At 39.0% G+C, this 26,826-nt stretch overlaps 2 protein-coding genes across 6 annotated transcripts in view; one reads left to right on the top strand and one right to left on the bottom strand.

Annotated features, from left to right (window-relative positions):
* The window catches only part of gsap (gamma-secretase activating protein), a 34,588-nt gene extending 29,995 nt beyond the window's left edge, over positions 1 to 4,593 (bottom strand). Inside the window, exons 1-7 of one of the 5 annotated variants that reach the window (XM_028043306.1) lie at positions 4,436 to 4,583; positions 4,257 to 4,398; positions 3,090 to 3,160; positions 1,565 to 1,621; positions 1,395 to 1,464; positions 1,084 to 1,131; positions 887 to 975 (exon numbers count right to left, since the gene is read on the bottom strand). In XM_028043306.1, coding sequence (XP_027899107.1) covers positions 887 to 975; positions 1,084 to 1,131; positions 1,395 to 1,464; positions 1,565 to 1,621; positions 3,090 to 3,160; positions 4,257 to 4,344 — 423 coding nt within the window. In that variant the 5' untranslated portion in view covers positions 4,345 to 4,398; positions 4,436 to 4,583. Of the gene's footprint in view, positions 1 to 886; positions 976 to 1,083; positions 1,132 to 1,394; positions 1,465 to 1,564; positions 1,622 to 3,089; positions 3,161 to 4,256 lie in introns of all 5 variants that reach the window. The other 4 variants (XM_028043308.1, XM_028043305.1, XM_028043307.1 and 1 more) reach the window with 4 other exon arrangements.
* An 833-nt stretch (positions 4,594 to 5,426) lies between these two features.
* nampt1 (nicotinamide phosphoribosyltransferase 1) lies at positions 5,427 to 24,944 on the top strand. Its single transcript, XM_028044445.1, has 11 exons — positions 5,427 to 5,579; positions 11,577 to 11,733; positions 12,590 to 12,693; positions 13,021 to 13,149; positions 16,174 to 16,332; positions 18,264 to 18,400; positions 20,604 to 20,829; positions 20,908 to 21,027; positions 21,105 to 21,245; positions 21,349 to 21,483; positions 21,632 to 24,944. Exons 1-11 carry the CDS (start codon positions 5,526 to 5,528, stop codon positions 21,743 to 21,745), a joined length of 1,476 nt encoding a protein of 491 aa, XP_027900246.1. The 5' UTR covers positions 5,427 to 5,525; the 3' UTR covers positions 21,746 to 24,944.
* The last annotated feature ends 1,882 nt before the right edge of the window (positions 24,945 to 26,826 follow it).

A 26,826-nucleotide genomic window follows, 5' to 3' on the forward strand; every position in this document is an offset into this window, starting at 1 on the left:
GTGATAATTAGATTTAACAAATTCAAATTAAAAAAAAAAAACATGAGATAAATCTGACTTCAGGCTAAGATGCCGTTGAGATAATTGGATACAATAATACCCTGTGTACCTTTTCCAAACACGATTACCATATTTAAACGAGCAATATCAAAGAATATGTTTTTTTTTTACTATACAACACAGCTAAAATACTGCTTTGCTGATGAGCACATTTTGATGAAAACTATCCAAAACCAACATTTAAATGCTGGATAAAAACTGAGAAGGCGAAAGACTGCCAACTAGTGGTCAGATGCAGCAATAACGCTTAATTTTGAACAGTTTGGCGTGAGTTTGTAGTCAATCAGTCAGCACTCATCTGGACCAGTTAAAATGTCTCAATTCAAAATTTTCTATAAAAGATCTGATGGTTTCTGAAGGGTTAATTTCCTGCTGAAGGTGAAACTTTACCTCAGTCTTTTTGGAGCCATTTATATGTTCTTCCCTAAAGTTAGCACCTTCGCCTTTAAGTCAGTTCTGATGTGCTTCCATTTCCCTGCTAATAAAAAGTCTCCCCACAGCGCGATACTGCCACGACAACGTTTGACGGTGGGGACTTTGTGCTTTGTGCTTCTTTGATTAATACCAGAGCAACAATAATTGCTCAAGAAATCGTTTTGTGGTTGTTGCCGTTTGGCCATTTTCTTTGTCATTTGGCTGCAAACTACTTTTTTATCATGATATGAAACGCTGCATTTAAAGAAGTATAAATATTTTTGTATGGTTGTAAAGCCTTAATGTTTTTCTTTGTTCTAAAATCTGAAATGGAAAAAAAAAAAAAAGTGACCTGATTTCAGGTCGTTGCTGTTAAATTTTAGGAGGTGGAAACGGGCTTCTTTAACACTACCTGCACTTTGACTCTGCAGTCCACCGCCTTGAGGACCTTGGTGTTGTTTATGGGGTGAATCTCGATCAGCAGAGTCAGACACTTTGATACTAGACAGGCGGGGGACGATGGAGAAACGTTTCCATCAAACACAAACTCGTTCAGGGTTTAAATTATTTAACGGGCTGAAATAGAAGACAGCATTTCTGGTGGGTTACTTGGTTTGAGGCGCTCCTGTCCACTGGTGTTCTGTGCCAAGCTGACCGCTGAAAGCATATAAAAAATTTTAAAAAAAACGGCCAAAGTCATGCTGCAGAAACAGTCACGCTAAATCTGTATTCATTAACTATCCTTTGGCATGGCTGCAGAGAATATGCAAGAGTTTCTCCCTTGGTTTTAAGCAACACAGTCCCTGCATTATAATATCATCAAGTTATACATCTCTCCAGACGCACACTCTTAAACTATATTTGAGGTCAACAACTGAGTTCAATTGTTCGATTTTTATTTGTACATGACCGAAGCTTACCTAGTAGAGTCTCCTCCTTGTTCAGAGTGCAGCTGCTGACACAAACCTGTTTGTCAAATGTGTAGAGGAGCTGACGGGGCAGAAGGCATAGAGTTGAGTGTGCAGATGTGCAGTCGTGGAATAAAAGTGAAAATAAAGGAGTCGTGTGTGTGTATATAGCAACTTAGTACCTTGTTCTGTTTAGTGTTGGGATCATATTTCCCAATCCTTGTGGTGACTGTTGCTCCCTTTTAGGAACAGAACAAAATTATATTAAAAAGTTGTAATTGTCAAGCACTTGTGGTTAAGAGGAAGTTGTACCCGGTTTAAATTCTAGAAATGACTAATTCCAGCCTTTCTAAAGAATTTTGGGGCTAATAAGTAGCCAGGTGCTGCTGATCAGGAAGTGTAGCTTCCTCTATAAAAGCAGCGAGTGTTGGCAGTTTGCCTTTCTGGAGCACACAGGTGTTTAGTGCAATGCCAAATGAGGGGGAAAAAAAACAAAACATTAGCAATGATCTGAAATAATTGCTTCCATCAACCTGGGACGAGTGATCGGGTTGTCTCTAAACTAAAAATATGAAAATCAGACATTCTAGGTTACTAATGAGCGGAAAACATTTCTGAGAAATTTCGCTTGCCTCTTTCGGAGAGGACATTTCAGCAAAATTCCCCCTAAAATTGTGATTGTACAACTCGCAGATTGCAAAACAAACAAACAAACAAAAACCAGCTGTAACACTATACTGTTCTCAGTTAGCCTTTTTTCAATTAAAATTCATCAGGATATTCTCAAACTTCCTTCAGCTAAAGCCATTTTTGAATTCGTTAATGCTGCTTTTGTGAAATTTATTTTGAGTTAAATTGCTTTATTTTACGCTCAACCCAAGTAGCCCACCCACCCCCAGCCCCCATTTCCTGTGCTAATATGTGGTCAATACTCTTAATCTGCCTGAAGCAAGTAGCTCCACTTTCCATATAGAACATGAACTGAATGGGATTGAAAGACATTGCAAAATAACTTCGAATCAGTTTTTTTAATATATATATAATAAAAAGCCTGATATAAATACTAAAGTACAATCACACTAGATGGGGGAGGGAGGGTGAAACAATCCCTTTCAACTCAGACCCTTAAAAGACCTGACAGCCATTCACACTCTTCAACCTCCAAGAGCAACACATTCTTCAGGGGGTCCATAATTAAACATTCATACCTTGCAGCAAAAGAGCAGACGTTAGTTTCTAATTCTAGAAACGATTCCAAAAATACCCGAAAGTATCAAGCTGATTCATAGCAGAATGATGAGAGAGGGTTTTTTTTTTTTTTTTTCCGATAGCTCCAACTTGAGGATGGATTGCAGACACATAGGAAAACCTTGAATTTTAATGTTTCACTCATGATGGATTCAACACAGTGTGAAGCAGCCTTAAAGCCATGATCATATAAGAATACTTTTTATGAGAGAGCCTTATTAATAATGCATCAATGTAGAATGATTTCTGATGTGTAATAATAATTATAATTATACACTATTACACTCTTCAAATGACAAATATCTTCAATATTACATGCGTTATGAGAGTTATTACTTTAATGTAATTGGGCATGCGTGTTGCTAAAATACCAGCAATGGAAAGAAAAAGCATTTTAAATGACACCAACATAAAGTTAATCTTATATGTGAGAATACAAAAATTCTCTTGAAAGCTTACCTTCCAAGAGTAAAGTACACTCCCATCTCTTTCGATGTTTAGGATACGAGTGTCCACATCTTCAGAGTATTCTGCAAGTGCAACGTTATCATCAATGCCTTTCAAAAACATTCCTACCACTTTATACATATATACAGTACAGACCAAAAGTTTGGACACACCTTTTAATTCAATGAGTTTCCTTTATTTTCATGACTATTGACATTGTAGATTCACACTGAAGGCATCAAAACTATGAATAACACATGTGGAAATATGCACTAAACAAAAAAAGTGTAAAACAACTGAAAATACCCCTTATATTCTAGTTTCTTCAAAGTAGCAACCTTTTGCTGTGATTACTGCTTTGCACACACTCTGCATTTTTTTGATGAGCTTCAAGAGGTCGTCACCTAAAATGGTTTTCACTTCATAGGTCAACCTGCCCTGTCAGGTTAATAAGTGGGATTTCTTGCCTTATAAATAGTCATGAAGATAAAGAAAACCCACTGAATTAGAAGGTGTGTCCAAACCTTTGGTCTGTACTGTATATATATATATAAATTTGGTCAAATTTCCAAGACTTGCTACAGATTCTGAATAGAATTTAGGTCTCAACTTTGACTGGACCATCCTTTGATTTAAAATGTGAAATTTCAATTTTCTTATTTGAAAATATTTCAGAATAAATTTAGAATTTGATTTTTGCGTTTCGCTTTGCAATTATACAATTGCATCTTTATAGATACAAATTTAATGTACCACGTTTCAGTTATTTGATTTTTATTTGTGAGCATAAACGACACACTTATTGTTTTACGGGGCATGAAGCATTTAAATTATTCAACACATTGTAAAATGCTGCATGACAGAGCTCCAAATATCCCCAAGTATTTTCTATCTCATTTTTTTATGGCTGTTTACACATGCGTTATTACTATTATGTGCATTTATGTGCATTGTTTTGCAACGTTTCCTTCTTATAACAAGGCAAATAGCGCCACCTGCTGTTCATTACATTACATGCAGTGTTCGCAAACGCAACAAATCACAGCCATTCAGATTTCCTTCCAGCTGACTAAAGTTGGCTTTTAACACATTCGCTGAGCACGCACGTTAAATCTTAAGCATTTTAGCTCATTCATGAATTTTTAACAAACTTACTCCGCTAACACCTGAACGCCTCACCTTTCACCCTGCACACCGACGCCTCTTTCCTGAGGAGATCAAACACCACGTCTCTCTCCAGATCAAACTGTTCCTTCAGCTTTAGCATGTCTTATAGAGTCCTTTTGTTTTACGGTACCATCCGTCCACAGACAATAGTGTCCTTCTTAAACTTGGGCAGCACCTAACATCTGGTTTCCCTTGCTCATCATGTGACCGCATGAGTTTGTTTTTTATTGTTTTTTTTATGCCTACTTTGCGAACAGGCAAAACTAGAAACAGCACTCGTAGGCTTTGTCTAGATCATACATACTTCCTCTCTACATGTCAGACTTCTTTTTTTATTGACATGCGGAAACGGCACGCTGCTCCAGAGTTAACCACGCCCTCCGCCGGGATGAGAGGAGAGCGGAGTGGATCGCTACCATTGGCCGAGAAAAGCGTCCGTCCAGCGGGATGGAATGTCTCACTGCGCCGGTGCCACTCTGGCCTCCCACCGTGGCAGCACTTCGCGGTTGTGTGTCATAACTTCAACCTAGAAAGAAAAGCTGAAAAATAAAGCAGTTGTCACCCTAGCATTTATGATGACGACTTGGATGGTCGACCTTGTATGATCTACCGAAAATATGAGAAGAAAAAACATAAGGTGTGCAGTGCAGCCAACATTCAGTTTCACCAATTATGTACAATAAATTGCTTGCTTACTCTCGTAATTATGTAATATATTGTATGTAAATGTTTATGGGAAGGATTTCCTTTTGAACAGAAAGCGTTTCAGTCCGCAGTATACCGATGTGTTTGTATTTAATTATTGATGAATCCATCCAATCCAATCTATTTTCTTAAAATCATGTATTTATTTATTTACTTCTTATTTTTTTTATTGTAGCATTTGAACCTTTATGCTCCTTTTTTTCTTTTGCAAAAGCTAGTTGTTTCAAAATTACATACTTAAAAAATACACCTTTATTACATCCCTGTGCCTATTTAAAATATTTAAAAAGTTGGGTAGGAAGGGTATTTCCTTTTCTAAATCTAAAACGCAACATTGTCTCAGAGGCTTGTAGAAGAAAAAAAAATTGAGAGTTCTTTGTAAATATACACGATCTTTGTTTAAGCCGAGTGACTCCCGAACATAAAACGAGAGTTGCCGGAGATTTTGTGACGTCACAGCGTCCGCCCCTTCCCCCGTCCGCTTGTCCTTCCTCCCCTCGCTTTCTGGTGCCTCTGGCAGTAGGGCGCGCAACACAACACACTGACAGCCGCGACGTACAACCTCGCAGGGGGAAGATGGAGCCGAGAGAAACCGACTTCAACATACTGCTAGCGACCGACTCCTACAAGGTACGGTGTCCAGGGTGGGCTCGGAGGGGGGAGGCCGGGCGGGAGCGAGGTGAGCACGGAATGGAAATTGATCAAGTCAAGGTGGTTTCATCACCAGACCCAAGGCCATCACGCTGCCCTGCGTGGCCGGTGTCTTTTCGGGATAGCGCAGGCACAACGAGCTGGAGGAGGGGAGCGCTGGTACCGCCGAGAGAGAAATCCACACAGGCGGCATTTCTCTGTGAGCTAGCAGACTCCCACCCTGGATGGCTGCTGCTTTTATGGAATCGGTTGGTCATGGTTGTATTCAGCTAGCTGAATTAGCCAGCTAGCTTACAGAGACCGCAAGAGGTTGAAAGAGGGGATAGAGATATATATATTTAAATATTTTTAAAAAAAGCTAATGTTGGCCAACAGCTACCAAGTGCTTTGCGAGTCGTCCGGGTGGGCCACACTTGGGCAAAGTCTCACTGTCCAACGGTGGGTGAAACATTAACATGGAGGGACTTTCGAGAAAGCAAAACTGAAAGTTAAAAGAGAAACGCTCTCGTTTCTCTTTCGTGCCCGCATGGGTTGCCTTGGGTCCAGAGTCGTGCTATTTATTTATTTATCCGCTCGGAAAATTGCTACCCCAGTAATGGAGGCTGTAATGGCAAAATAAAAAATAAAAACCCGACTCTTAATTACAATGTCCACACAAACCAAGTGAGCGTGTGATGACTTTACAGCACGTAGGCAGTGGTTTCCATGGACAAATCATGTGACAACAGGATGCTGATGATGAGTGCAGAATGCCGAGCAAAACTAACTAGCCCACAGTTAGGTAAAATTAAGTTGTCATATATATATTTTTAATGAGAAATAATTTGTTTAAAAATCCAGTTTAATCTAAAGAGTGCAGTCACTGAATAGTGTTGAGCAGGTGTTGCTGTTATTGGAGAGTCAGACTGTGTGGAAAGTAGGCAAAAATATCCAAACTATTAATGTCTAAAATGCCAGAGGTGCACCTTTATAATGAGTTTAGTAAGAACATTGTTGAATGTTGAAGCTCGGCCGAGGAGTGGGTTGTGTGATGACGCCAGCTTTGGGAAGGAATGAGAAGCATTTGCTCACAAATTTAATGAAATTGAAATGATAACCTTGTAAAATCTGTGAAACATCTTAAAAAGCAGAAGTATGCGGTAAGTGTCAGATGCTTTCTGCAGCAAAATCCGGCCCAGTAATCAAATCAGCTTAGCTTGGAAGCGTGAACCTAGATGGCAGAGATTTCATTATTTAATTTCTATGTTGTGATATTCTTCAGAATAAGATTACGTATTTAAAAAAAAAAAAATCTTAAGTTAGCAATGACAGGAACCAAAACTATCACAGATTCTGATCATGTTCTTAGATTGCATGAAGTGTGTGATAAAGTAATGATTTTAAATATATTTTCAAGAAATTAATTATACTGAGGACAGCAAACAGAGAATTAAAACTGCTGAGTCAGTTGTAGCTAAAACGGACAGATATTGTTATAATTTTTTAAAACAAAATATGCTTCAGGCTGGGCAGGTTAGATGTGGACTGGTTTTGCTTTCTGCTTTCTTTAGTTTCAGTTTAGTTTTAAGTATGCTTGTTGGCGTAGCTCAAATTCAAACTATTTTACACGTTACAATGTATTTGACCTTTAATTAGCTTTGGTATCTTGCTTTCATAAATCATAATGAACAGCAGCTAGATAAGATAGTATTTTATTGTACTGAGTGAACCAATAAAGTGTTTGGACAAATAGTTTTTTTTTAATTAAGAAAAGAATGAATTACATTAATTCAAACATAGTGCGCCTCGGACGAGCCATAAAAATCGACATGATCCAAATTAGTTTCAGGTTCACCTTTATACTGCAAATGCTAGAAGATAAATGGGTCGGCACTTGTGCACACACCCGTAGTTTCATTTATGTGAAAAGGAAACCAAGATGAGTCTAAATGAGCAAACGTGTTGCTGGAAAAATTCATGTACGTAGTAAGTAATGACTCATTTTATGATATTAGCACAGCGTAGCATCATAAATGAGCCTGAGCCTACAACGGTTTCTTACTGAATGATGAGTTTAAGGAAAAATATGATGCAATTTACCCAAAAAGAGCATCAATATGTAGCATGATAGCATTCAAGTGGCTGATAAAGTGACATCAATGGGTTTTTCAATCACTAAATGTGTATTTAACATAAAAATACTCGTTCCAGGAACTAAAAAGTAGGAAAAATCAACCAAATTATGTTTAGTTTTGGTTAAATTTTTACTTTGAGTTGTCATTGCGTCTCTGGTTATTACGCTTTTGTGTGTTTTGTAATTTTGTCTGGTTGAGAAATACAGGTTTTATTAGATTCTGACAGAACTACAAACCCCATTAAGCAGAGAAGCAATAAACCCTGGTGAGATTTTATCATCCTTAGACATTTGTGCTTTCCTGCAAACCCAAATAAGTATTTTGCTCCTGAAACAAACATGTTGTATCTTTTGTTAGTTAAAATCCAAATATTAAAGTTACTCACGGCCAGCTCCTTTTTCAAGAAGAACTGCTGGTGTAAAAGGGATTTCAAGCTTATGATCTACTATAATCTATAGTCATATTTAATAAATTTGACTATTCCAGCGAGGCTTATGTGTCTGTATTATCCTAATCGTAAAATGTTGTGTTATAATTAACAGAAATGAAGGTTTTAAAACACCGATGTGTACATCAATTTATATAAGTCACTGAAATAAATTAACTGTATTCAATACGACTGGGAAATTTCAGATAAAAGCTATAAAATGCATGTTTAAATTGAACAAACTCAAGTTATTTCATGTATCAAGTTTGGTACAAGTTATATTTCATAATATAGCGTTTAAATAATGTTACCTGTTGCATTTTTATCCATATGCTTGAGCAAAAGTGTGCAGTAAATGTCTAATTTACTGGGAGGATAATACACTTCTCTGCAGTTTTGTTTAGAGAAAACAAATTCTATTACCCAATAAGACCAGTGGGTGGCGCTTTCTTTTTACTTTCCACGCCATGACCCTCTTTGATTTATGCAATTAAAACTATTTATAAAGAAATCAAATCATTTTTCTTGTGAGCAAGGCATTAGTGTAAGAGCCTTCTTTCAGCCTGATGACTGACGGTGTGAAGAAACAGGTCGGGGAGGGGCAGTACTGCACTACTTTACAAGCAGCAGGAGAGAACATCATGTCATTAAAAGGACATTTAGCAGCTATTACAACTTGGTCACATTTCAAGTTATAACAAGAAAGAACATTTCATACCTTGAAGTCAGGGGGGAAAAAAATGCTTAGACGGCATAAATAATGCATAATCATAAATGATGTCAGCTGAATTATACTGAAATAAACTCTTAATACTTTGCCCAAGTTTAGTCTTAATAGACAAAAGTGGATGCAAAGGTGCAGGTTTCTCTTTCTTTCTTTTAAAGTTATGTCCCATAAAATAATTGAGCCATGCCAAAGGTAAATAAGGTTAAGCCAAACACTAATTCTCTAAGGCTTATTTGGAATCAGTTTGAGCCTCTTGCACAAAAGAATAAGTGCTGTGCATGTGTTGTTTTGTCAGTAAAAGCAGCTTGTGCTTTTATTGATAAGCCATTAAAGTGTGCCTTTTGTCTGGATACACAATTCCGGTGTCACGCCGCAGGTGCAGGCGTGCGGTGTTTGTGCAACACCTACGAATGTTGGGGGAAAAATAGTTAGAAGTCACGGAAAAATCTGCTTCACAGCTTGAAAGTTGTCACCATGAGGGTGGTAAATGTCGCATTAAAAAAAAAAGAAAAACGGGAGGCGTGACATGTACGCGTGTGCTTGGGTTGACCTGCCAAATGCTCCGTGTTTTGGTGTAATTAAACCAAATCATCTGATTTGTTCTGTTTTCGCCCGCAGCTGTTTTCTTGTTCAACGTTGGCATCGAACGGACAGGGAATCTTCAGACGTGTAGCTTCAGATATGCAAAGCAACACTATCCTCCTGCCATTCTTAGTGTTGTAACAAAACAGAAATATATATATACACATATATATATATATATATATATATATATATATATATATATATATATGTGTATATATATACACACACACAAACATATATATATGTGTATATACAGGATATATATACACATATATATATTGCAACCTTTAACAGGTTTTCTTCCAGTATTTTCCAGTATTTAGCTCCATCCATCTTACCATCAACTCTGGCGAGCTTCCTTGTTACTCCTGATCAAAATAATCCCCACAGCATGATGCTGCCACCACCATGAGTGAAACGCAGAACAGTTAAGGGAGAAAAGAAACACCACACATCGTCATTATTCTTATCTTTACGATTATAGGCACACCATGACAACTCTGACCCGTCTTATTCCGATCATGCTGATGTTGCTTCCTTAAATAAATCTGTCGTATGAACTAAATGGAATCTGATCTGTAATCTAGTTGTCCTCCCTTTTGTTATCTAATTGCTTTTCGTTCGTGTCTTGTTACAGCAGCCAATAAACGGTTAGTACCCTTGGACGATAAACCGGTTTCTAGGTTTTTGAATTTGAAAACGCTGCGTGCCGGTAAACATCAAGGCGCGTGGAGCAGAACATGAGCTCACACGGTCCCGGCCCAGTGTCGTGTTTAGCGTCTCGGCTCTATTTTGAGTCCTCGAAAGCTCCAAGGAAAGGACACGGTAAGGTCAAAGAAACTCAGTAGTTCGTTGACATTTATCTGCTGCCGGCGTGTCAGCTGGGGCCTGGGAGCCGCTCCTTTACTCCCCTCTGCCTCCCTGTCTTTAAATCTACCTGTCATGTGCAAAATTACGTTCTTTTATTTTATCCCTGAGAGATTGTCGCCGACTGAAGGACAAACGTGCGACTTTGAGTCGAGGGAAATGCCGTCTTCTGCTCTTAATTACTCTTTGACTCATTCCTTTATTCGTAAAACTCTCCCTACCGTTTCTTCTCTGCGGCTACAAATGCAGGGAGTGGATTCTGTGCTGCGGCGCCAAAAGGGTTAAATCATTGAATCCTCCAGTAGGACCCCGAGGACATTTCTGTACTCATTCGAGATTTAATTGATGCCCGTGTGGCACCAGCCATCTGGGAGAGCATGATCCTTTATTTTCAGTTTTTGTTCCAGTTTGTGTCCGAAACACGCCCGGACACGTCTCAGACTGTTTACTTAAGTTACAAGCCGCTGAGTTTGGCCGCTGCTTGTTTGCAGTAGATTAGAGGATCCCGCATGAGGCACGCAAAACTCTCCCCGCCAACAATGGCGCGGTCGGGACGGAGGAGAAGGTTGAAAATCCGACACGTTTTTGTTCCGATTGTGATCGTTTTTGTAAGAGGTTTTTTTTTTTTTTATTTGACACAAGAGCGCGACAGACGAGGGTCCGCTTTATAAGAAAATTTCAATCTGAGGTAATTAGTGCATTTATCATTCCAGAAGAGACATGTTTGTTTTTTTTAGACATTCTGTCATTTTTAAGCAGGTGTACTGCTTGAACATCTGAGTTATTTTTGCTGTTCGTGTTGTGACTCAATATGCCCAGCTCAACTAAAAACCACACAAAATAACACTTTCCTCCTTTCGCATGTCAGTGGTAGAGCTTGTTACGTAAGTATTTACACTCTCTGAACTTTTGTACGGGTTACTACATTGCAGTCATAAATTTCAACAGTTTTCATTGGGATTTACAGTATGTGACACTATCTCCGCTACATTACACATAAGCCAGGCTCAAGGGACCAATTCATGGTTATAATGTAATAATATGTCCCAGTTTGTGTTCGTGAGTTGTAGCAGCTTTGAAATCCTGCATTGTGAAGCTTTTCAATGAGCTAACAGCTAAGGGGAAGGAAGTGTGTGATTAGAGTTCACGAGATGTCTTCCTGTTTTTTCTTTTCTTTGTCTTTTGTTTTCCTCCTGATGGTGTTTAGCGGGCCAATCTTCAGTAAATCTTAATAAATTGTATTTATGTGTCGACAGGTGACTCATTACAAACAGTACCCCCCCAACACGAGTAAAGTGTACTCCTACTTCGAGTGCCGCGAGAAGAGGACGGATCCCAGCAAAAGCAGAAAAGTCAAATATGACAAAACCGTCTTTTACGGCCTGCAGTACATCCTTCACAAATACTTAAAAGGTACGTTTCTTCTTTTTTTTTTTGTGCACTACAAGGTAAATTTTCTAATAAACACAATCAAAAACTTCAAGCAACCAAAAAATAAAAAATAATAATGAAAAGCAACCTTGAACTCGGCATAAAAAAGATTATTTGCTCTAATTAACTAAAGTAGGTGAAGTCTGATGCTCCAAAGAGTTCCTGAGAGACATTGAGCGGTGATCAACAGAAAGCTGAAAGAAAGCCTCTGCCTCCTTCTTAAGAGGATTTCACGGTGTGGCGGCAGAGGTGAGGGGGAGAGAGAGAACACAGAGAGTGGGAGACAAAAGCGCAGCTGCCGCCTCACTGTTTGAGGGAGAAAGACGTGTCGTCTGCGCCGAGCGTCTCGCCTCGCTCAGCGACAAGGCCGGGCATCAAAGAACCGTCGGCGAACCCCAGAAAGCCAAGAGTGGGGCATGAAATTTTTTTCTATTATTACTGAGTAAAATCTGAAAAGTGTGGTGGTAAAATGTAAGTTCTACGAACTTTAAAAGTTTGAGTTCTGTTTTTTTTTTTTGGTTTTTTTTGGGCATGCTCAGTTCTCTCCACGTACCCCAAAAGTGAAACTTTCCTTTTCACGTTTCACTTTTCTCCTCCCTCTTCTATATTTTAAAAAGCGGTTTAGACTCGGAGTCGTACATGTAGGTTTTTGGCGGGTTTGCGTGTGATGTTGGATAAGAACGCCCTGTCAGCATGCACAGGAAGCCTCTAAACTATTTGCAGCAATAAACGACCGATTAGCGTCCTAATGACTTGTTGCCTGTATTCTGTCCTCTTTTATTTTATTTCTCTCTTTCCTCATCCTTTTTTCCCCTTCTTTTCCCCCTCTCCTCTTCAGGAAAGGTAGTGACTCCAGAGAAGATTCAGGAAGCAAAGGAGGTGTATAGGGAACATTTCCAGGATGATGTTTTTAATGAGAAGGGCTGGACTTACATTTTGGAGGTAAGGAACTGCTGTTTATTTGCTCATTTTTGCCTTCTTTGCTTTCTTTTCCTCAATCTTAATTTACCTATTTCCTTCCTTCTCACTCAAATTATAATTATTAAAGTTGTCTTTTTTTTTGTTTAGTAAGGATCAAATATATTCTTTTTTTTTTTTTCTGCAGTTGTTAACCTAAAAGCATTCTTGTATTGCAGAATGTTGTGTTTAAGGTGGTCTTCATGACTTCTAAAACATTTGTAGTTTTTTGTAAAACCCTCTCTGCAAAGCTGAAGTAATACAGCATAAAAGCTTCCCCAGCGTTCTGACAGCGATATTTGCTTTTTGCAGAAATACGACGGCCATCTTCCCATCGAAATCAAGGCAGTGCCGGAAGGAAGCGTCATTCCCAGAGGCAATGTTTTGTTCACAGTGGAGAGCACAGATCCCGAATGCTACTGGCTCACTAACTGGGTGGAGGTAGGTTTGCTTAGTTTCTCTGAAGTTTCATATTCATGTTTATGCCGTCTGATTTTATGTGATGTGATCTATTTCACACGGTCATTCTCTATAAATTTGTCTTTAGTTTTTCCGTACTCGACTGTCGCAGCAGGAGTGTTTCCAATAGTTCCTGCTCTATTTTGAAAATAGCTGTAAATTTCTCCACTCGTTACGTTGCCCAACTCAGTGGCAACCTAATTAGAGTTTTGTTTAATAAAGACAAACCCTTGAACAAATTGTTCTTAAGCATCTTTTTTAACTTGGAATGAATTTTTAAGTCAATTTGCTTCCTTCCAAGGATTTTGACGTCGTCATGAAATGGCATCATGTAAAAGCTGCAGGGATCCTGCTTTCTCATAATGAGCAGTGCGGAATCACATCCTCGTAGTTCGGATTTCTAGAAACGTGACCGATGTGTCATTCTCAGCGAACAGGCGCCGCAACAGCGACTTGGCTGAACTGACTTTGAGCAGCATGAGTAATATTTAATCTGTCCCCTCCTCTAACGTCTGTTTCTCTTTTCCTTTTGCAAATAAGTTTTCGCTCGTCGCTCTCAGACGTTTCTCAAACAGATTTCAACATTCAGGAAGGAAAAGCGTACCTTGAAAGCCACACCCACTTTTGGATGCGCACACCGTGACTGTTGTAGTAGGAATTTACATTGTGGCAACACTCAAACACACCCACATACTTATACACATGTACACCTCGTGAGTGTTGTTCCTTGTATAAATACACACTTGAAACAACCCCCCCTCCCACAGCCCTCCTGCCCCTCCTTGGTTGCACACATGGAGACATTATTCATGCCTGGTGTAAAATTAGCCTCGGCGGTCATCTTGATGTCCTTGGGTTGCGTCACTGGGTCAATGCTTCTGGCTCTTTCTGTCCTCTCTTCTTGTTTTCTATTCTCTTTGTAATATCTTTCTGTACCTTCTGGATGTTTCAAAAACTTCCTTATTCCCAACATTTTCTACATTTGTCTCTTTTTATTCTTTTCCTGGAAATGGCTAAGTTAAGCTGGAATGCCCGAGGGCCATTTTTTTCCTTTTCTTTTTTTTTGAGACTCCGATTGCACTTGAGACTAAAATCAGGTTAAGGATACTAAACGAGGAGACGTGTAATTGATTTTTTTTTTTTTTTCCGCACAACACAAATTCCACTGCAACTCCGACCGTCACGAGTCCATACGATGTTTTATATTTGAGGAGGCATGTGACCTGCTGAGAGTCAGACGGCGGAAACGAGCTGCACAATGTGTGCAGGGAAAGTTACATGAAAGATTTGGAAACTTTTTTTTTGTTGTTGTTGTTGTTTGCTATACTTCCTACATGGATTAGTTTTCTTATGCTTTTTCGCTTTGCCTCAGATTAAACGTCTGATCAAAATCTTGCATTGTTCCAAGTAGCGTTCAAACCCGCACTGACGTAAAAATGCAGGCACAACTAGATCATCCAGCTAATTCCTAAAGCTGTCTAGACCGGCATGTGAAATCTCTGCTGTGAAAATCACAAGCCGATGGTTTAGCGACGGCTCCCGTTTCTTTTTACAACATGAAGCATGTGAAAAGGAACCCATTCAGCTAAACTCTGTAGCTCTGATTACTTTTTTTATCTGCTGTGATGTTAAAAGATAAACTCCTCCCCGAGTCCTACATAACCTAAATAACTGTCTTATCAGTATTACCATAGGCTCACTTAACAACTCATTAAAGTTATTTGTGGACGGTTTATCTTGCTACCATTTACAGTAATGAGGATGGTAATAATGAAAAAAAAGACCCACAACTCACTGCTAGAGAACTGCAGATAAGAGTGACGTCTTTACACTAAATCATAAGAACAATGAATTTGAACAGCGTTCTTTGGTCCAATCAGATCATGATTGAACAAACGTTTAAGGTAACGGACCCGTGAACCTCCCATGTTCTTCAAACTCCCCAGAACTAAATCCTATATAGCACCAGTAAGTTGAGGTAAGAGAAGAAGGTATGTTAAAAAAAAAAAGTCGGTTTCTTTGTCTAACAGCTCGGAAAAATTTGCAACAGGTACTTCAAATAAAATTTTCAGCTGCTAACTGGATCAATTCCAAAAAATGAACACAGAGCTGCCAGGTAGTTTCACACAGCAGGTTCTTTACAGTTTTCAACATCTCTGATTATTTCTTTGGAAGCTCAATAAATCGCCTTCCAAGAAGCCGCTCTGCTATGTGTGCGTTCTCTCTCCACCCACTTTAAGCAGGTTAACACCTGCAGGTGCGGCGCACTTAAAAACAAAGTGTCGACTATTTTGGTAAATGTCAGAGAGGAATCAACCAGTCACAGAGATTGCAATCGGCAGTGTTCCCACTGAGTCAGGCATGGAAAAATTGTGATTTCTTTTTTGTTAAATGCATCAAATTTCACTTTCGTGCATTTTGATTTGAGCATATTGAAACCAGAACAACAAAGCATGGGATATATTTGTAATTTAAAAATGTGTTTAATCTTCCGCAAAACATTTTACGGTGCTTTATGTGATATAGTCCTCAGAATTAGAGACTCTGATTTATTTATTTTTTTCCCAAAAGAGACGTCCGCCTGTCAAACTTCTTTTAAAATAAAAGAAAAATCAGTAATTGATAATAAATCTGATCTGTACTATAAATCTGGCAAACAATTTGCATTTATTCTAAAGTACGTGGGCGAAGACCTATACAAAACACGCATGCATTATGGTTATATAACTGTTTATGAAATTTCCCATCCAGGGAATAAGCGACTTGCTTTTACATCCAATCATTGACTCTGCTATCGAAGCATGAAGCATCCAGGAATGTATTTTCCCCACAGTTGGCCTTGTGTGAACGAGCTCTCAGCTTTCATCCCGCTAGCGCCTGTTAGTTTTAGGCTTTAGTTCCAGTGAGTACAGTAAAACCAGGCTGTTGCGTAGTAAGAATTTTTCAGTCCTTGTTAACATAAGTCTGTAAAAACTAATTTTTTATTTATTTTCTGCATTCTATCAGACTATTCTTGTTCAGATCTGGTACCCGGTTACAGTGGCGACCAACTCCAGAGAGCAAAAGAAGATCCTTGCCAAGTACCTGATGGAGACCTCTGGGAACCTGGAGGGACTGGAGTATAAACTACATGACTTTGGCTACAGGGGTGTGTCCTCACAAGAGGTATGAAGCCGAGTAAATGATAACAGAGACAGATTTTAATACTGTTAGTTTGAGTAGCCGATTTAAAATCACTTTTTTTGACAGCTTTTGTCTTCAATCTCCAATCAGACACTGTGATTTCAATATAAGAAGATGGAAGAACACTATTCAAAATATTTCTTCCAGCCTTTATGCCATAATTGACATGATGGCAGCTCCACCCCCACGCTGACGTAGAGCAGTCCTCCCCCAATCATTCCAGGGCACTTGTCAGCAACTGGCCAATCAGCGTTCAGTATTTATCATAGAAAACATGCTGCAGTCAGAGAGATTTGGAGGAAAATAATAGATAATCACGGTCCAAGTTGTCAACGAAGGTAACTGGTAGTAAACATCCCAGTTTTTGTCATAACGATATTGATTGCTCCGTGCTAACGACTCACAACACAGATAAATTAAAGTAACAATCCTAAACATCAAATCATTTCCAGATCAATAAGTGAAGGCAGTTATGCTGAATTTTATGCGTGTAGATTCCTACTGTAGCTCTATGGCAGCATGAAAACAGACTGCTCTACCTGCTATATTGGCATTTAAACACCGTTTCATACTACTGTTTATTTCTAAGCATTTTCCTGAAGGCCGATTTTCACAAGCCTGTATTATTTAATTAATTACTCACCCACTTTGTCCTGCAGCGTTCACACTTGCATCCAATCAGACTTTTTTGTCCCTCATTTGTCCTCTTGGGCTTTATTGTTGATTTCTTATTTCCCCGCTAATAACCTTACAGACCTGACGTAGGACTAGTTACAGAATTTTCTTGCCCGCCGTCGTTGCCTCAGTGTTGGTATATAAGGCAAAAATGACTCAAAAAATGTCTAGGGTAACGCATTGAGGTCCGTTAGTCTGCCTTGATAAGAGTGTGGTTGTCAGAGGACTGTTCTACTTCCGCATGGGGCGGAGCCGGCCTCATGTCAATTGCATTAGTTATATTAAGTCCAGGAACAACATTATGCTGTGCTATTTCAAAACAAAGACAAAATGATTAAAGGTGTATTGGAAGCTTTCTTAAGCATTTTACATTTGTGTGGTTAGCTTTACTTGATGCATTTATAGCAATCTCACTGTGTATGCTGTAAATAATACAGATTTTATAAGATTTCCAGAACAGATACTGAAAGGCTTTCTCTCTGTCTCATGCATCCTGAAGGAACTACTGACATTTCAGAATATATCTAAGGAAATCTAGTTACTTTTACACAAAGCTGTACAATGTCTGTGCTTGTTTGGACTTAATTTTTAGCCCCCTTCTCCATAATGATAGATGTCAACTTTCAATTTTCTTCCTTTTGTAATAGCTTCACACCCAAGATAGTTGATGTAAGCATAACTTAAATTGAAGAAAGATGGGATTTATGAATGCATACACTGTATTTAAGACGTGGAGAGAATTTATTTACTGTTCCTACTCTTTATAGTTCATAATGACTTTTTTTGCTAAGTAATACATACACCTTAAATAGCCATTGTGATGTGTGCTTAAATGTTGCCCTGATTCATCACAGTTGAATCAAATGAATGGTTCATTAGCAGACCTCTGGAGAACTGGGTGAGATTTTTATTAAGTGTTTTATCCATTTGATTTCAAGCTTAGTCAACTCTTAAGGACTGGAGTTAGTCACCTTTGCCGTAACTGAAAGAGGAAAAATATGATAAATTCACAACTTGGTGTACAGATTCAATACGGGAAAAATATTCTATCTTCAAATCTCTTCAGAGCGTTATTTCACACTCAAATATTCTAAGTCAGACTCCAAAAGCGTAGCCAACTTTGCTGTGTTTTATACCTTTACGTCAAAGCTAAGCTTAAAACCATTATTTCTCTTTTTTATGTACATGAATTAATACTGTGTTACAGAAAATGCTTAAATATCACTCATCATTCACAGACTGCGGGCATTGGAGCCTCTGCTCATTTGGTGAACTTCAAGGGCACAGACACGGTGGCTGGCATTGGAGTCATTAAGAAGTACTACGGCACCAAGGACCCAGTACCTGGCTTTTCAGTACCTGCAGCTGAGCACAGGTAAACAAACACTCCTCTCAAGGTTTTATAGATTTTAAAGTGAAATATTCCTGAAGAAATTTTGATTGTGACTCCCACTTCATAATAAAGTAGTTTGTTAATACGTTAGGCTCAAAATGCATTAGCTTTGACCTTTATTTGGTTAATGCTAGCATGAAAATTATGCTAGCGTCTATTAGACTTAAATGTCTTTGAGTTACGTGTGTCATTTCATAAAGTTGGCTGCTCTGCTCACATTAGCTAAAATGCTAGTATTACCTAACAAGGTACAAATAGCATGTTGACCAACAGTAACCAACACTGCTTTGCAAACAGTAGCTTGTAAGCTAAAATACCAGCAGTGTTACTAGCATGTTAGTTAACAGCAGTGGAGACTGACTGCCATGCTAACAGTGCTTTTATGCTATCCTTAGCTTAAATTCTACAGTTAGCCAATATGCTAACTTAGCATGTTCTCTTGTATCTATCACCAACATGTTTGCTAAGGATATCCGTGGATGTAACAAACTGAATTTTCCTCTATTATTTGTAGTGACAGACACTAATAAGATGATTAGTTACATAGAGCATTTCCTTTCAATAATGACAGGTCTCTTCCCAAGTGCTAAATTCTGCTTTAAATCATTAAATTTTTTACTTCTCAAGAATTAGTAAAGGCCACATTTTAGCTTTATATGTTCACACAAGTTTAGAGTTGACGCACATCGTCAGTGTCCTATGGAGATACAGTAATCCACATTATTGCCAAAAGCTGTGACTCTTTCAAATTAGTTTTCAAAAGAGAAAAGGTATCCTATTAAATCCTTTTCTGTCAACATTTGTGTCGTAGGAATCTCTCTTGCCAGAAAGAAAATGAACTCGGCATGACTTAAGTTGATGCTAATTTACTCAGTGTCCCTCACACACTTATTATGCTGTTCTTCAGATTAATTTACGGAGCGTGGCTTTGATTGGGTGGAAGTCAGCTGGAAGCCTTTAGTTTTGCTCCTATGCAAACGTTCCTCCAGGACAGTCACTACTCTAGCAAAGAACCCCCTTTTTTCTGTTGGGCTGTTGTGTTCTGGGACGTTGGCTTGGGTCGTCATAGCAGTTCCTGTGTAACGGCCATGTTTCATTTCTTCCTCTATGGGAGGAGTTGCTGGAAAATTCCACTTTGATTTGTATGTAAAACTGAAAGTAAGAAAAAAGGACTTTGATTCTATAAAAAAATATATATTACCGATTTAAATAATTTTCAAATCAGTCAGTTTTATAGCTTTAGAAAACTTGAGCCCGACATAAAATAACAATATGTTAGACTTGCACTTCAAATTTCATCGCTTATTGCTTGAACTTGATTATTTTCTTATGCAATCCTCTGACCCTGGGAGTGTCTAAGGTTTTTTTCTAACCTTTAGCTACAGTGTTTATGCCTGTAATGACCTGAATAAAATCTCAAAGGTTAATTCATGTCTATAACAGATGGTGTACACCTCCCTCTTCTGGAAAGTCTGTAGAAGTGCAATTTTATTAATGTCATGTGATTTTAGCTTGATTTTTTATTTTTTTTAGGGAGTATTTCAATGCACGCTGCCCTGCTTTTAATGTTTGTTGCAGCAGATTGTTTTCGTCTTCTGTGTGTTAAATGAAGGGTTCTGGATAGTAAATGGTCTTTTCTTCTTTTAGTTTTTTCAATTCATTCTAGTGCATCTTATTCCTTCTGGCTTTTTGAGCTGTAGAGTATTAATTGTAGAGTATTAAGCTTTTTGTATTTTGTTGTGATTTTCGCGGGAAATAGCTGTGTTATTTGGGGGTGGAAGGAAAATAATTTGTGGTTTTCAAGTATTTGTACAGATAAAAATCTAAAAAGTGTGACATGCATTTGTAACCAATTTGAATTGAGGTCTGGACTTTGATTAGGCAATTCTTGAATATGCTTTAATCTAAACTATGTCATTTTCCACTGAAACTGTTCCGTATGTAGCCTGATCAATCAACTTCTACAATCCTTGTTGGGGTAAAATCTGTCTACATCTTAATGTTTTACTAGATTAGTATGTAGTTGTAATTTTTACAGTAATAATAATTTGCAGGTATTACGATACAACAACTTAAAATCCAAGTATAATCTTTCGTAGTTGGAGCTTTAGCTATTTTGCCAGCCACTTTATAAAACTGATTCCTGAATTGGAACATCAAAAGCTAAAAACAATCCTCTCTGCAGTACCATAACAGCATGGGGGAAGGACCATGAAAAAGACGCCTTTGAGCACATCATCAAGCAGTTCCCCAACGTGCCTGTGTCCATCGTCAGTGACAGCTACGACATCTACAACGCCTGTGAGAAGATCTGGGGAGAGGACCTGCGGCCGCTGATAGAGACCCGCAGCGCGGATGCCCCGCTGGTCGTCCGACCGGACTCAGGAAACCCGCTGGATACGGTTTTGAAGGTCCACATAACGGAAATCTTAACAAGCCGGTAAACATCCCCTCAAACGTGTCGCTAACAGTCTCTTTAACGCCGTCAGGTTCTGGAGATACTGGGTAAGAAGTTTCCGGTGCACGAGAACGGTAAAGGTTTCAAAGTGCTGCCTCCTTACCTTAGAGTCATTCAAGGAGATGGAGTCGATATCAACACACTGCAGGAGGTAAGAATTCTTGGTTATATTATGATACACGTTCAAGGTTTCAGCACTAAGTTTACACCGTGGATGTGTTTCATCAGATAGTAGAAGGCATGAAACAACACATGTGGTCCATTGAGAACATTGCCTTTGGATCCGGAGGGGCTTTGTTGCAAAAACTGACCAGAGATCTGCTCAACTGCTCATTCAAATGCAGCTATGTGGTGACTAACGGACTCGGGGTGAGTGTTTGCAAACTACTGCGTAAAACATGCGATAATACTCGAAACTCAAAAGACTGTTTTGTTTTTTTGTGTGTGTGTGTGTGTGTGCGTGGTTTCTCAGGTGAATGTGTTCAAGGATCCGGTGGCAGACCCCAATAAGAGGTCAAAGAAAGGTCGCCTGTCTTTGCACCGGACGCCGAGCGGAGATTTTGTCACTTTGGAGGAGGGCAAGGGGGATCTGGAGGAGTATGGAGTGGTGAGTTTGGAAAAACTACTTTCAAAAATAATCATACCCCTTGAGATTTTCTCCATTTTGTCACTTTAAAACCATAAATGGACGTCCGTTTTATAGGCACAGACCGTAATGAAGTAGAAGTATTTACCTGTTTGTTTGTTTTTTTCAGGACCTGTTGCACACAGTGTTTCAGAACGGGAAGGTTGTGAAGAACTACACATTTGATGAAGTCAGAGACAATGCCAAGCTGAAAGACAGCGAGCTTGAGGAGCTGCTGCACTGAATGCGGCCATCCCAGACCCCCCCGACACGTTCTAAAGCCTAAAAGAAGTCGTACTCCCAGATCTTCACCTTTTCACCCTTCAACATAAAAAATGGAGGCATTTGCACCTCAAATTACAAAACAAAAACGTTCCTGAAAACATAAAACCCCCCTGAAAATTTTTGTTTTTTTTAAATCCATATTCTGAGAAACTTTTAGGAGGTAAAAATTTGGAAACTAGTTTATAAAGATAAACACAACTCCTCCTAAAGGAAAGCGAGGTAGTACAAGAAGAACACAAACAGTAAAATACTATCCAAGCCAGCCGCATCAATGTGCTGCTGCCTCAAATTGAATTTCAACTTGTTTCACTGTTAGGCCAGACTATTTCGCAGCTTCCCTGAATGTGTTTAGCCCACTGCTGACGGGGCGGTGTGCCCCAACCCAGGCAGATTGTGACAAAAGAGGGAAAGCGGTAACACTTCTGCGTGTCGTTCTGTACAGAAAAAGAAAGGCACAAATTTGAACCGGCTTCGCTTTGCCCTCTATGTGAAGGAAGAATTGATGACCCTTGTGAACTGCTGTGCACTGAAAACACTGAAATACGTTAAATGTTCATGTTTCGCGTCACCTCGGTAGCAGTTAATCCTAAACCCTTTAACTGTAACTATAGATGGTAATGTCACATTATTTTCCAAAATGTCCTGCTTTTAATTGATCGTCGCAGTCTAAACTGTAGTTACGTGTGCGCTGCCAACACAGACGCGTCGCCGCAGGTAGAGAAACGGTCGTCTCTCTGTGTCTCATTATGTTTGCCCGTAGTGCATTCTCATCACGAAGATCCAATTTCAAAGCCACAATCTCGGAATAAAAATAAAGTATCCATTCAGAATGTTTGCAGTTTTTGTGTGTATGAATACTGAATTTCAAAATTTGCTTAGATCTTCATGATGGTTAATGCACAGCCTTTTTGTGTAAGATGATGTAAAAAGATATATATCCATCTCAAAAGCTATCTTCACTGGCATGAAGATGATGATGATGATGATGACGACATTGTGTCCATGAATGATTCTAATTTCCTGGTTCCTGGCTGAAATCTATGTTAAGTGTCTGTCCTGATACGTGTGTTTGCGAGTATGCGTACAGGTATTTTTCTTCCTTTGAACAACTGTGTCGTATTCCTTTATGCAAATGCAATTGTTGATGGAAGGATTGGAGGACACACAGAGTTTGTCGGCCTTTGAATCTGCGTAGGGGTGGGACGTGGTCTTTTTATAGTTAGTCGAGCAGATCAGCAAACCTCCAGTATCACTGCCTTAAGTCAGTCAACAAAGCTGTCCGTTGAATTGAATGCCCATTTACCCATCGGCTCGGTTCACCATCTGCTCCGAGTCGCCCGATGCTTTCAGGCCTCGATGGGTTTCTATGCTTTGTTGACCTGCTTTCCAGTGTTGGACTTTCACTTTGTGAAGAGCTTGCACTGGGATTTCAGAGAAACTCGGAGTTGGTGACATCACAGGAAGCATGATATTTGAGGGGGGAGCTTTCCGGACAGAGCAGCTGGTTGTGACGATTAGGTTTATTCCCGTGACGTTTCAAGCCTCCTCGTTTTACACCAGCTGTATATTAGCAGCTGCAAAAGTCCCTTGATTCTTTTAGTTCCACCAACTCATATTCGTGACTCAATGCGGTATCGCCTTGTCGGCCACAGTTAGTGGAGATGCACCTATCTCTGGTTTTGTGAAGCTTCGACCTGCCAATATATGATTTTTGCCTATTCAGTACAATATGTATTACAAGAGGCGACGTCACACTGTGTGTATGTTAGATGTGCCACTGTTAAACAAGGTGTAACTCATTTTTTACAATGACACGAAATTTCAAATTGACAGTTTAAGCTATATTTAGCATCTTCTGTTACACCTACCTTGGTTAGCATAATCATAATTACTAAAACTAATTGTCTTGTGTATTTGCTTGACATTTTTCCCCAAAAAAACAAAAACTGTCATGATTTCCAAATCCAGCATCTTCCTTGACAGGCCAAAATGTAACAGGGTAAAACAAACCAACTTTGTTGTTCTCTGTTTAGCCTTCCTGTTATCTTCTGAGAGCCTTTCTTTCTCTCTGCCAAAAGTGAACCCTAGATGTGTTAGAGAAGGCTATTTCTTTTTTAATAACTTCTGACATCGCTCTGCTTCCACTGATTTTGTTCAGTAACAGCATCTACACCAAAGAGTGTTTTAACCTCAGCCTTGTAGCAGTTTGGTATGGTGGATTCACTCGTCAGAAATCGATTGGTTTTACCCGTCAGTTTTGGGTCAGTGGCAGTCAAGCTGAAAATTGGCCATTTTTAGGTGCATCGGTCGTACTTGGTTGAATGCTAATTAGCTAAGTTAGCATTAAACTGAAACTGTGATGTCTCCCGACTCCCATTTCTTGAGTTTGGCTCAGATCAAACTGTTGAAACACATTGAAGATCACAGCTTCTGACCTGCTATTTTTATAATTTTTTTTATTTTTATTACCCATCTGTTGTTGCTGCTCTTTTATTGCCGTAATTCAGTTTTAATGACCATAGTTGTTTTCTTTTCCAAATATGAGGTGCATTTAGTAAAATATTATTTTACTATTTTGATACTATCTCAGTTCTTACCTCAGAAAACTATTATTTTGTATGACTAGGGTGGGGGGAAAAAAAAAACAGAGATATCACAGTAAATATCCTTATTTACAAACAGTGCGGCCATACTGCCTTCTCACTTGTACATAAAACAAGGGGGTGCAACTGAAAGGAGAGAGGGACGATTAGGTGGAAGACTAGATGTGATTTATTATTTTTGTCAGAATGACCATTTTTGTACCAACAGAAGAATATCCAAAACGGCTCGACGGAACCGGCCGGCGTGACAGTTCCTGGTACCGTCGGGCCTTTTAGTTTCTGCGTGAGCGTAGTCCTGTGTGAATGCCGTGTTGTGTAATGGATGGAACAGGAAAAAAAAAAAAAGAGAAAAAAAGAAAAGCGCAAAAAAAAAAAAGAATAAGTGGTTGTGAATAATTTAGATTTTTCTTTTACGTTGTTTTAACCGTATGTATATGTTGTTCCAAATTATTTTAATTTTTTTTCCCCCCAACACAACTGAGATTTTAACTAACATAACTTGCTATATTGTCAACAGTACACTGATTAAAAATGCCACCCTCTTGGTTTGAAATGCTTCCTTCTCTGTCTGCTTCACTGTTCCGAGATTAAATCCCAAATTGTCCTCGGGCGGAAGGCGTCGGGATTTTCTCCCAAGTGTCCACTAGCATCTAAAAACAAGCCAGGCGTTGAGCTGAGTCTAGTTTATTTAAGGATCACTCAAGCATTACAGTAAAATCACAATATTCGAGACCTCACAAAAGGAAACATCACATAAAAACCCAATCAGAAGTACAAGTCAACAGCCGCAACCATTTCAAAGGATTTTAAAAGCAAATAACAGTCTACATTACGCGCATCCATATATATATATATGTTTTTAAGATCCTTTTATGTTATTTCAAAAGGCAACATGTTTTTAATTTAAAATGGTTCAACATGTTTTTTTCTGAGGGCTTTAGTTCTGGACAGAGGTAGCATAAAAGCAACAGGCTCGTCTTGTATAAAATCCTGTCTGTTACAGCTGGGTAATTACTGTGAGACGAGGCCAGAGAGTTTATGGAAAATCCAGACATTATGTAAAGAGAGAGAAATAAAAAAAGAGACTACATGCTAGTTAGTCATGAACCTTCATCTGTGACGGGCATCGATGCATAAAGTGATGAGTTCTAAAGTAACAGCTAATCTTGCAGCTTTATTTTGAACTATTCCAGTCTGAATATCTCTTCTTGTATCGGCTTATTCACTTGGTCCAAGCGATCGAGACACATCTACGTACAGTTATGCATGCCTTCTTTAATTAATGGTCAATACTTATTGAAATTGGTTCAGCATTTCAATTCATACCAGTTCAGGTCGGTAGATGTGTCACTTCAGAAAAGTTTCATATAGAGGCCGTATCGCTCGATGTTTTCTTCAAATAGCAATCATAGAACAGCCAATTTATGTTCACATATGTGTGAATAAACACTGGCTCTTTCGACTATTGTGCATATATTATTAAAGCATTCTATATTTGAATTTAGTGACGTATGGCAACTGCATATTAATATTGGTTTACAAGATGTGGGAGATATCCCTGAAGCCGTAGCGCTTCTACGCCAGACGTACTGCGATCCCTTCTTATTGTAATTGGAAAGTGGCTGAATATAAAATGCAATATCACCTCCATATTCATTTGCCAACTCTAAATATATTACATCCTTTCATAGCTACTGCAGCGTCCTCTGCAGTTTCATCTGAGTGAGTCTCGGTAACGTTCTAAATGTTCTATGTACATTTGACTGGAACGTAATTCACTGACTTTGTTTTCAGCTGCAGATGTTCAAGTGAGCACGTTTGACTCCTTTTATGGGTTTCTTGAACAGCATTCTAAAAGAAGAATGAACAAATAGCGCATAATAACGCGTTCACTAGTGTAAACTATAATTCAATGAAATAACATCTAGTCTAAACAGAAGCTGCAACTCAAACTTGTCCAGCTGCTCAGTGCTTCTTAGACAAAGTTCTGTTCCCTGGTTTTACTAAAAAACCTTGTCTGGATTTTCCTTTGTTTCCTTGTCGGCTTTTCTGGCCAAATCTTTCACCCTTTATTTCACAGACACTCAAATGGTTCATTTTCAGACTTTCTCCTTCGCTGACAATTTCCACCGCTCATTACAAACCCGTAGCTGCTGAAGCTACAATGTGTTCAACTGAGTCACCGCCTGATGAAGCTGGAAATTGTTTGATTCTCCTCACCGGCTGATTACGTGGTTTTGTTTTGAATACTTGGTTTAGAGATAATTAGCAAATATTGATATTCTATCCGAGGTGGTTAGCATTGTAAATGTGTTGGGGGTCTTGACAGTTCCTATAGTCATGGAGCACACAAACAGCTAAAATAACTTTACGAAGGAGAAGTCCGATGACGTTGACTGATTCCAATCATCTGTAGGAGACACCAGACCCCTTAGCC

Source organism: Xiphophorus couchianus, chromosome 17 (assembly GCF_001444195.1).
Source record: "Xiphophorus couchianus chromosome 17, X_couchianus-1.0, whole genome shotgun sequence".
Lineage (NCBI taxonomy): Eukaryota > Metazoa > Chordata > Actinopteri > Cyprinodontiformes > Poeciliidae > Xiphophorus > Xiphophorus couchianus.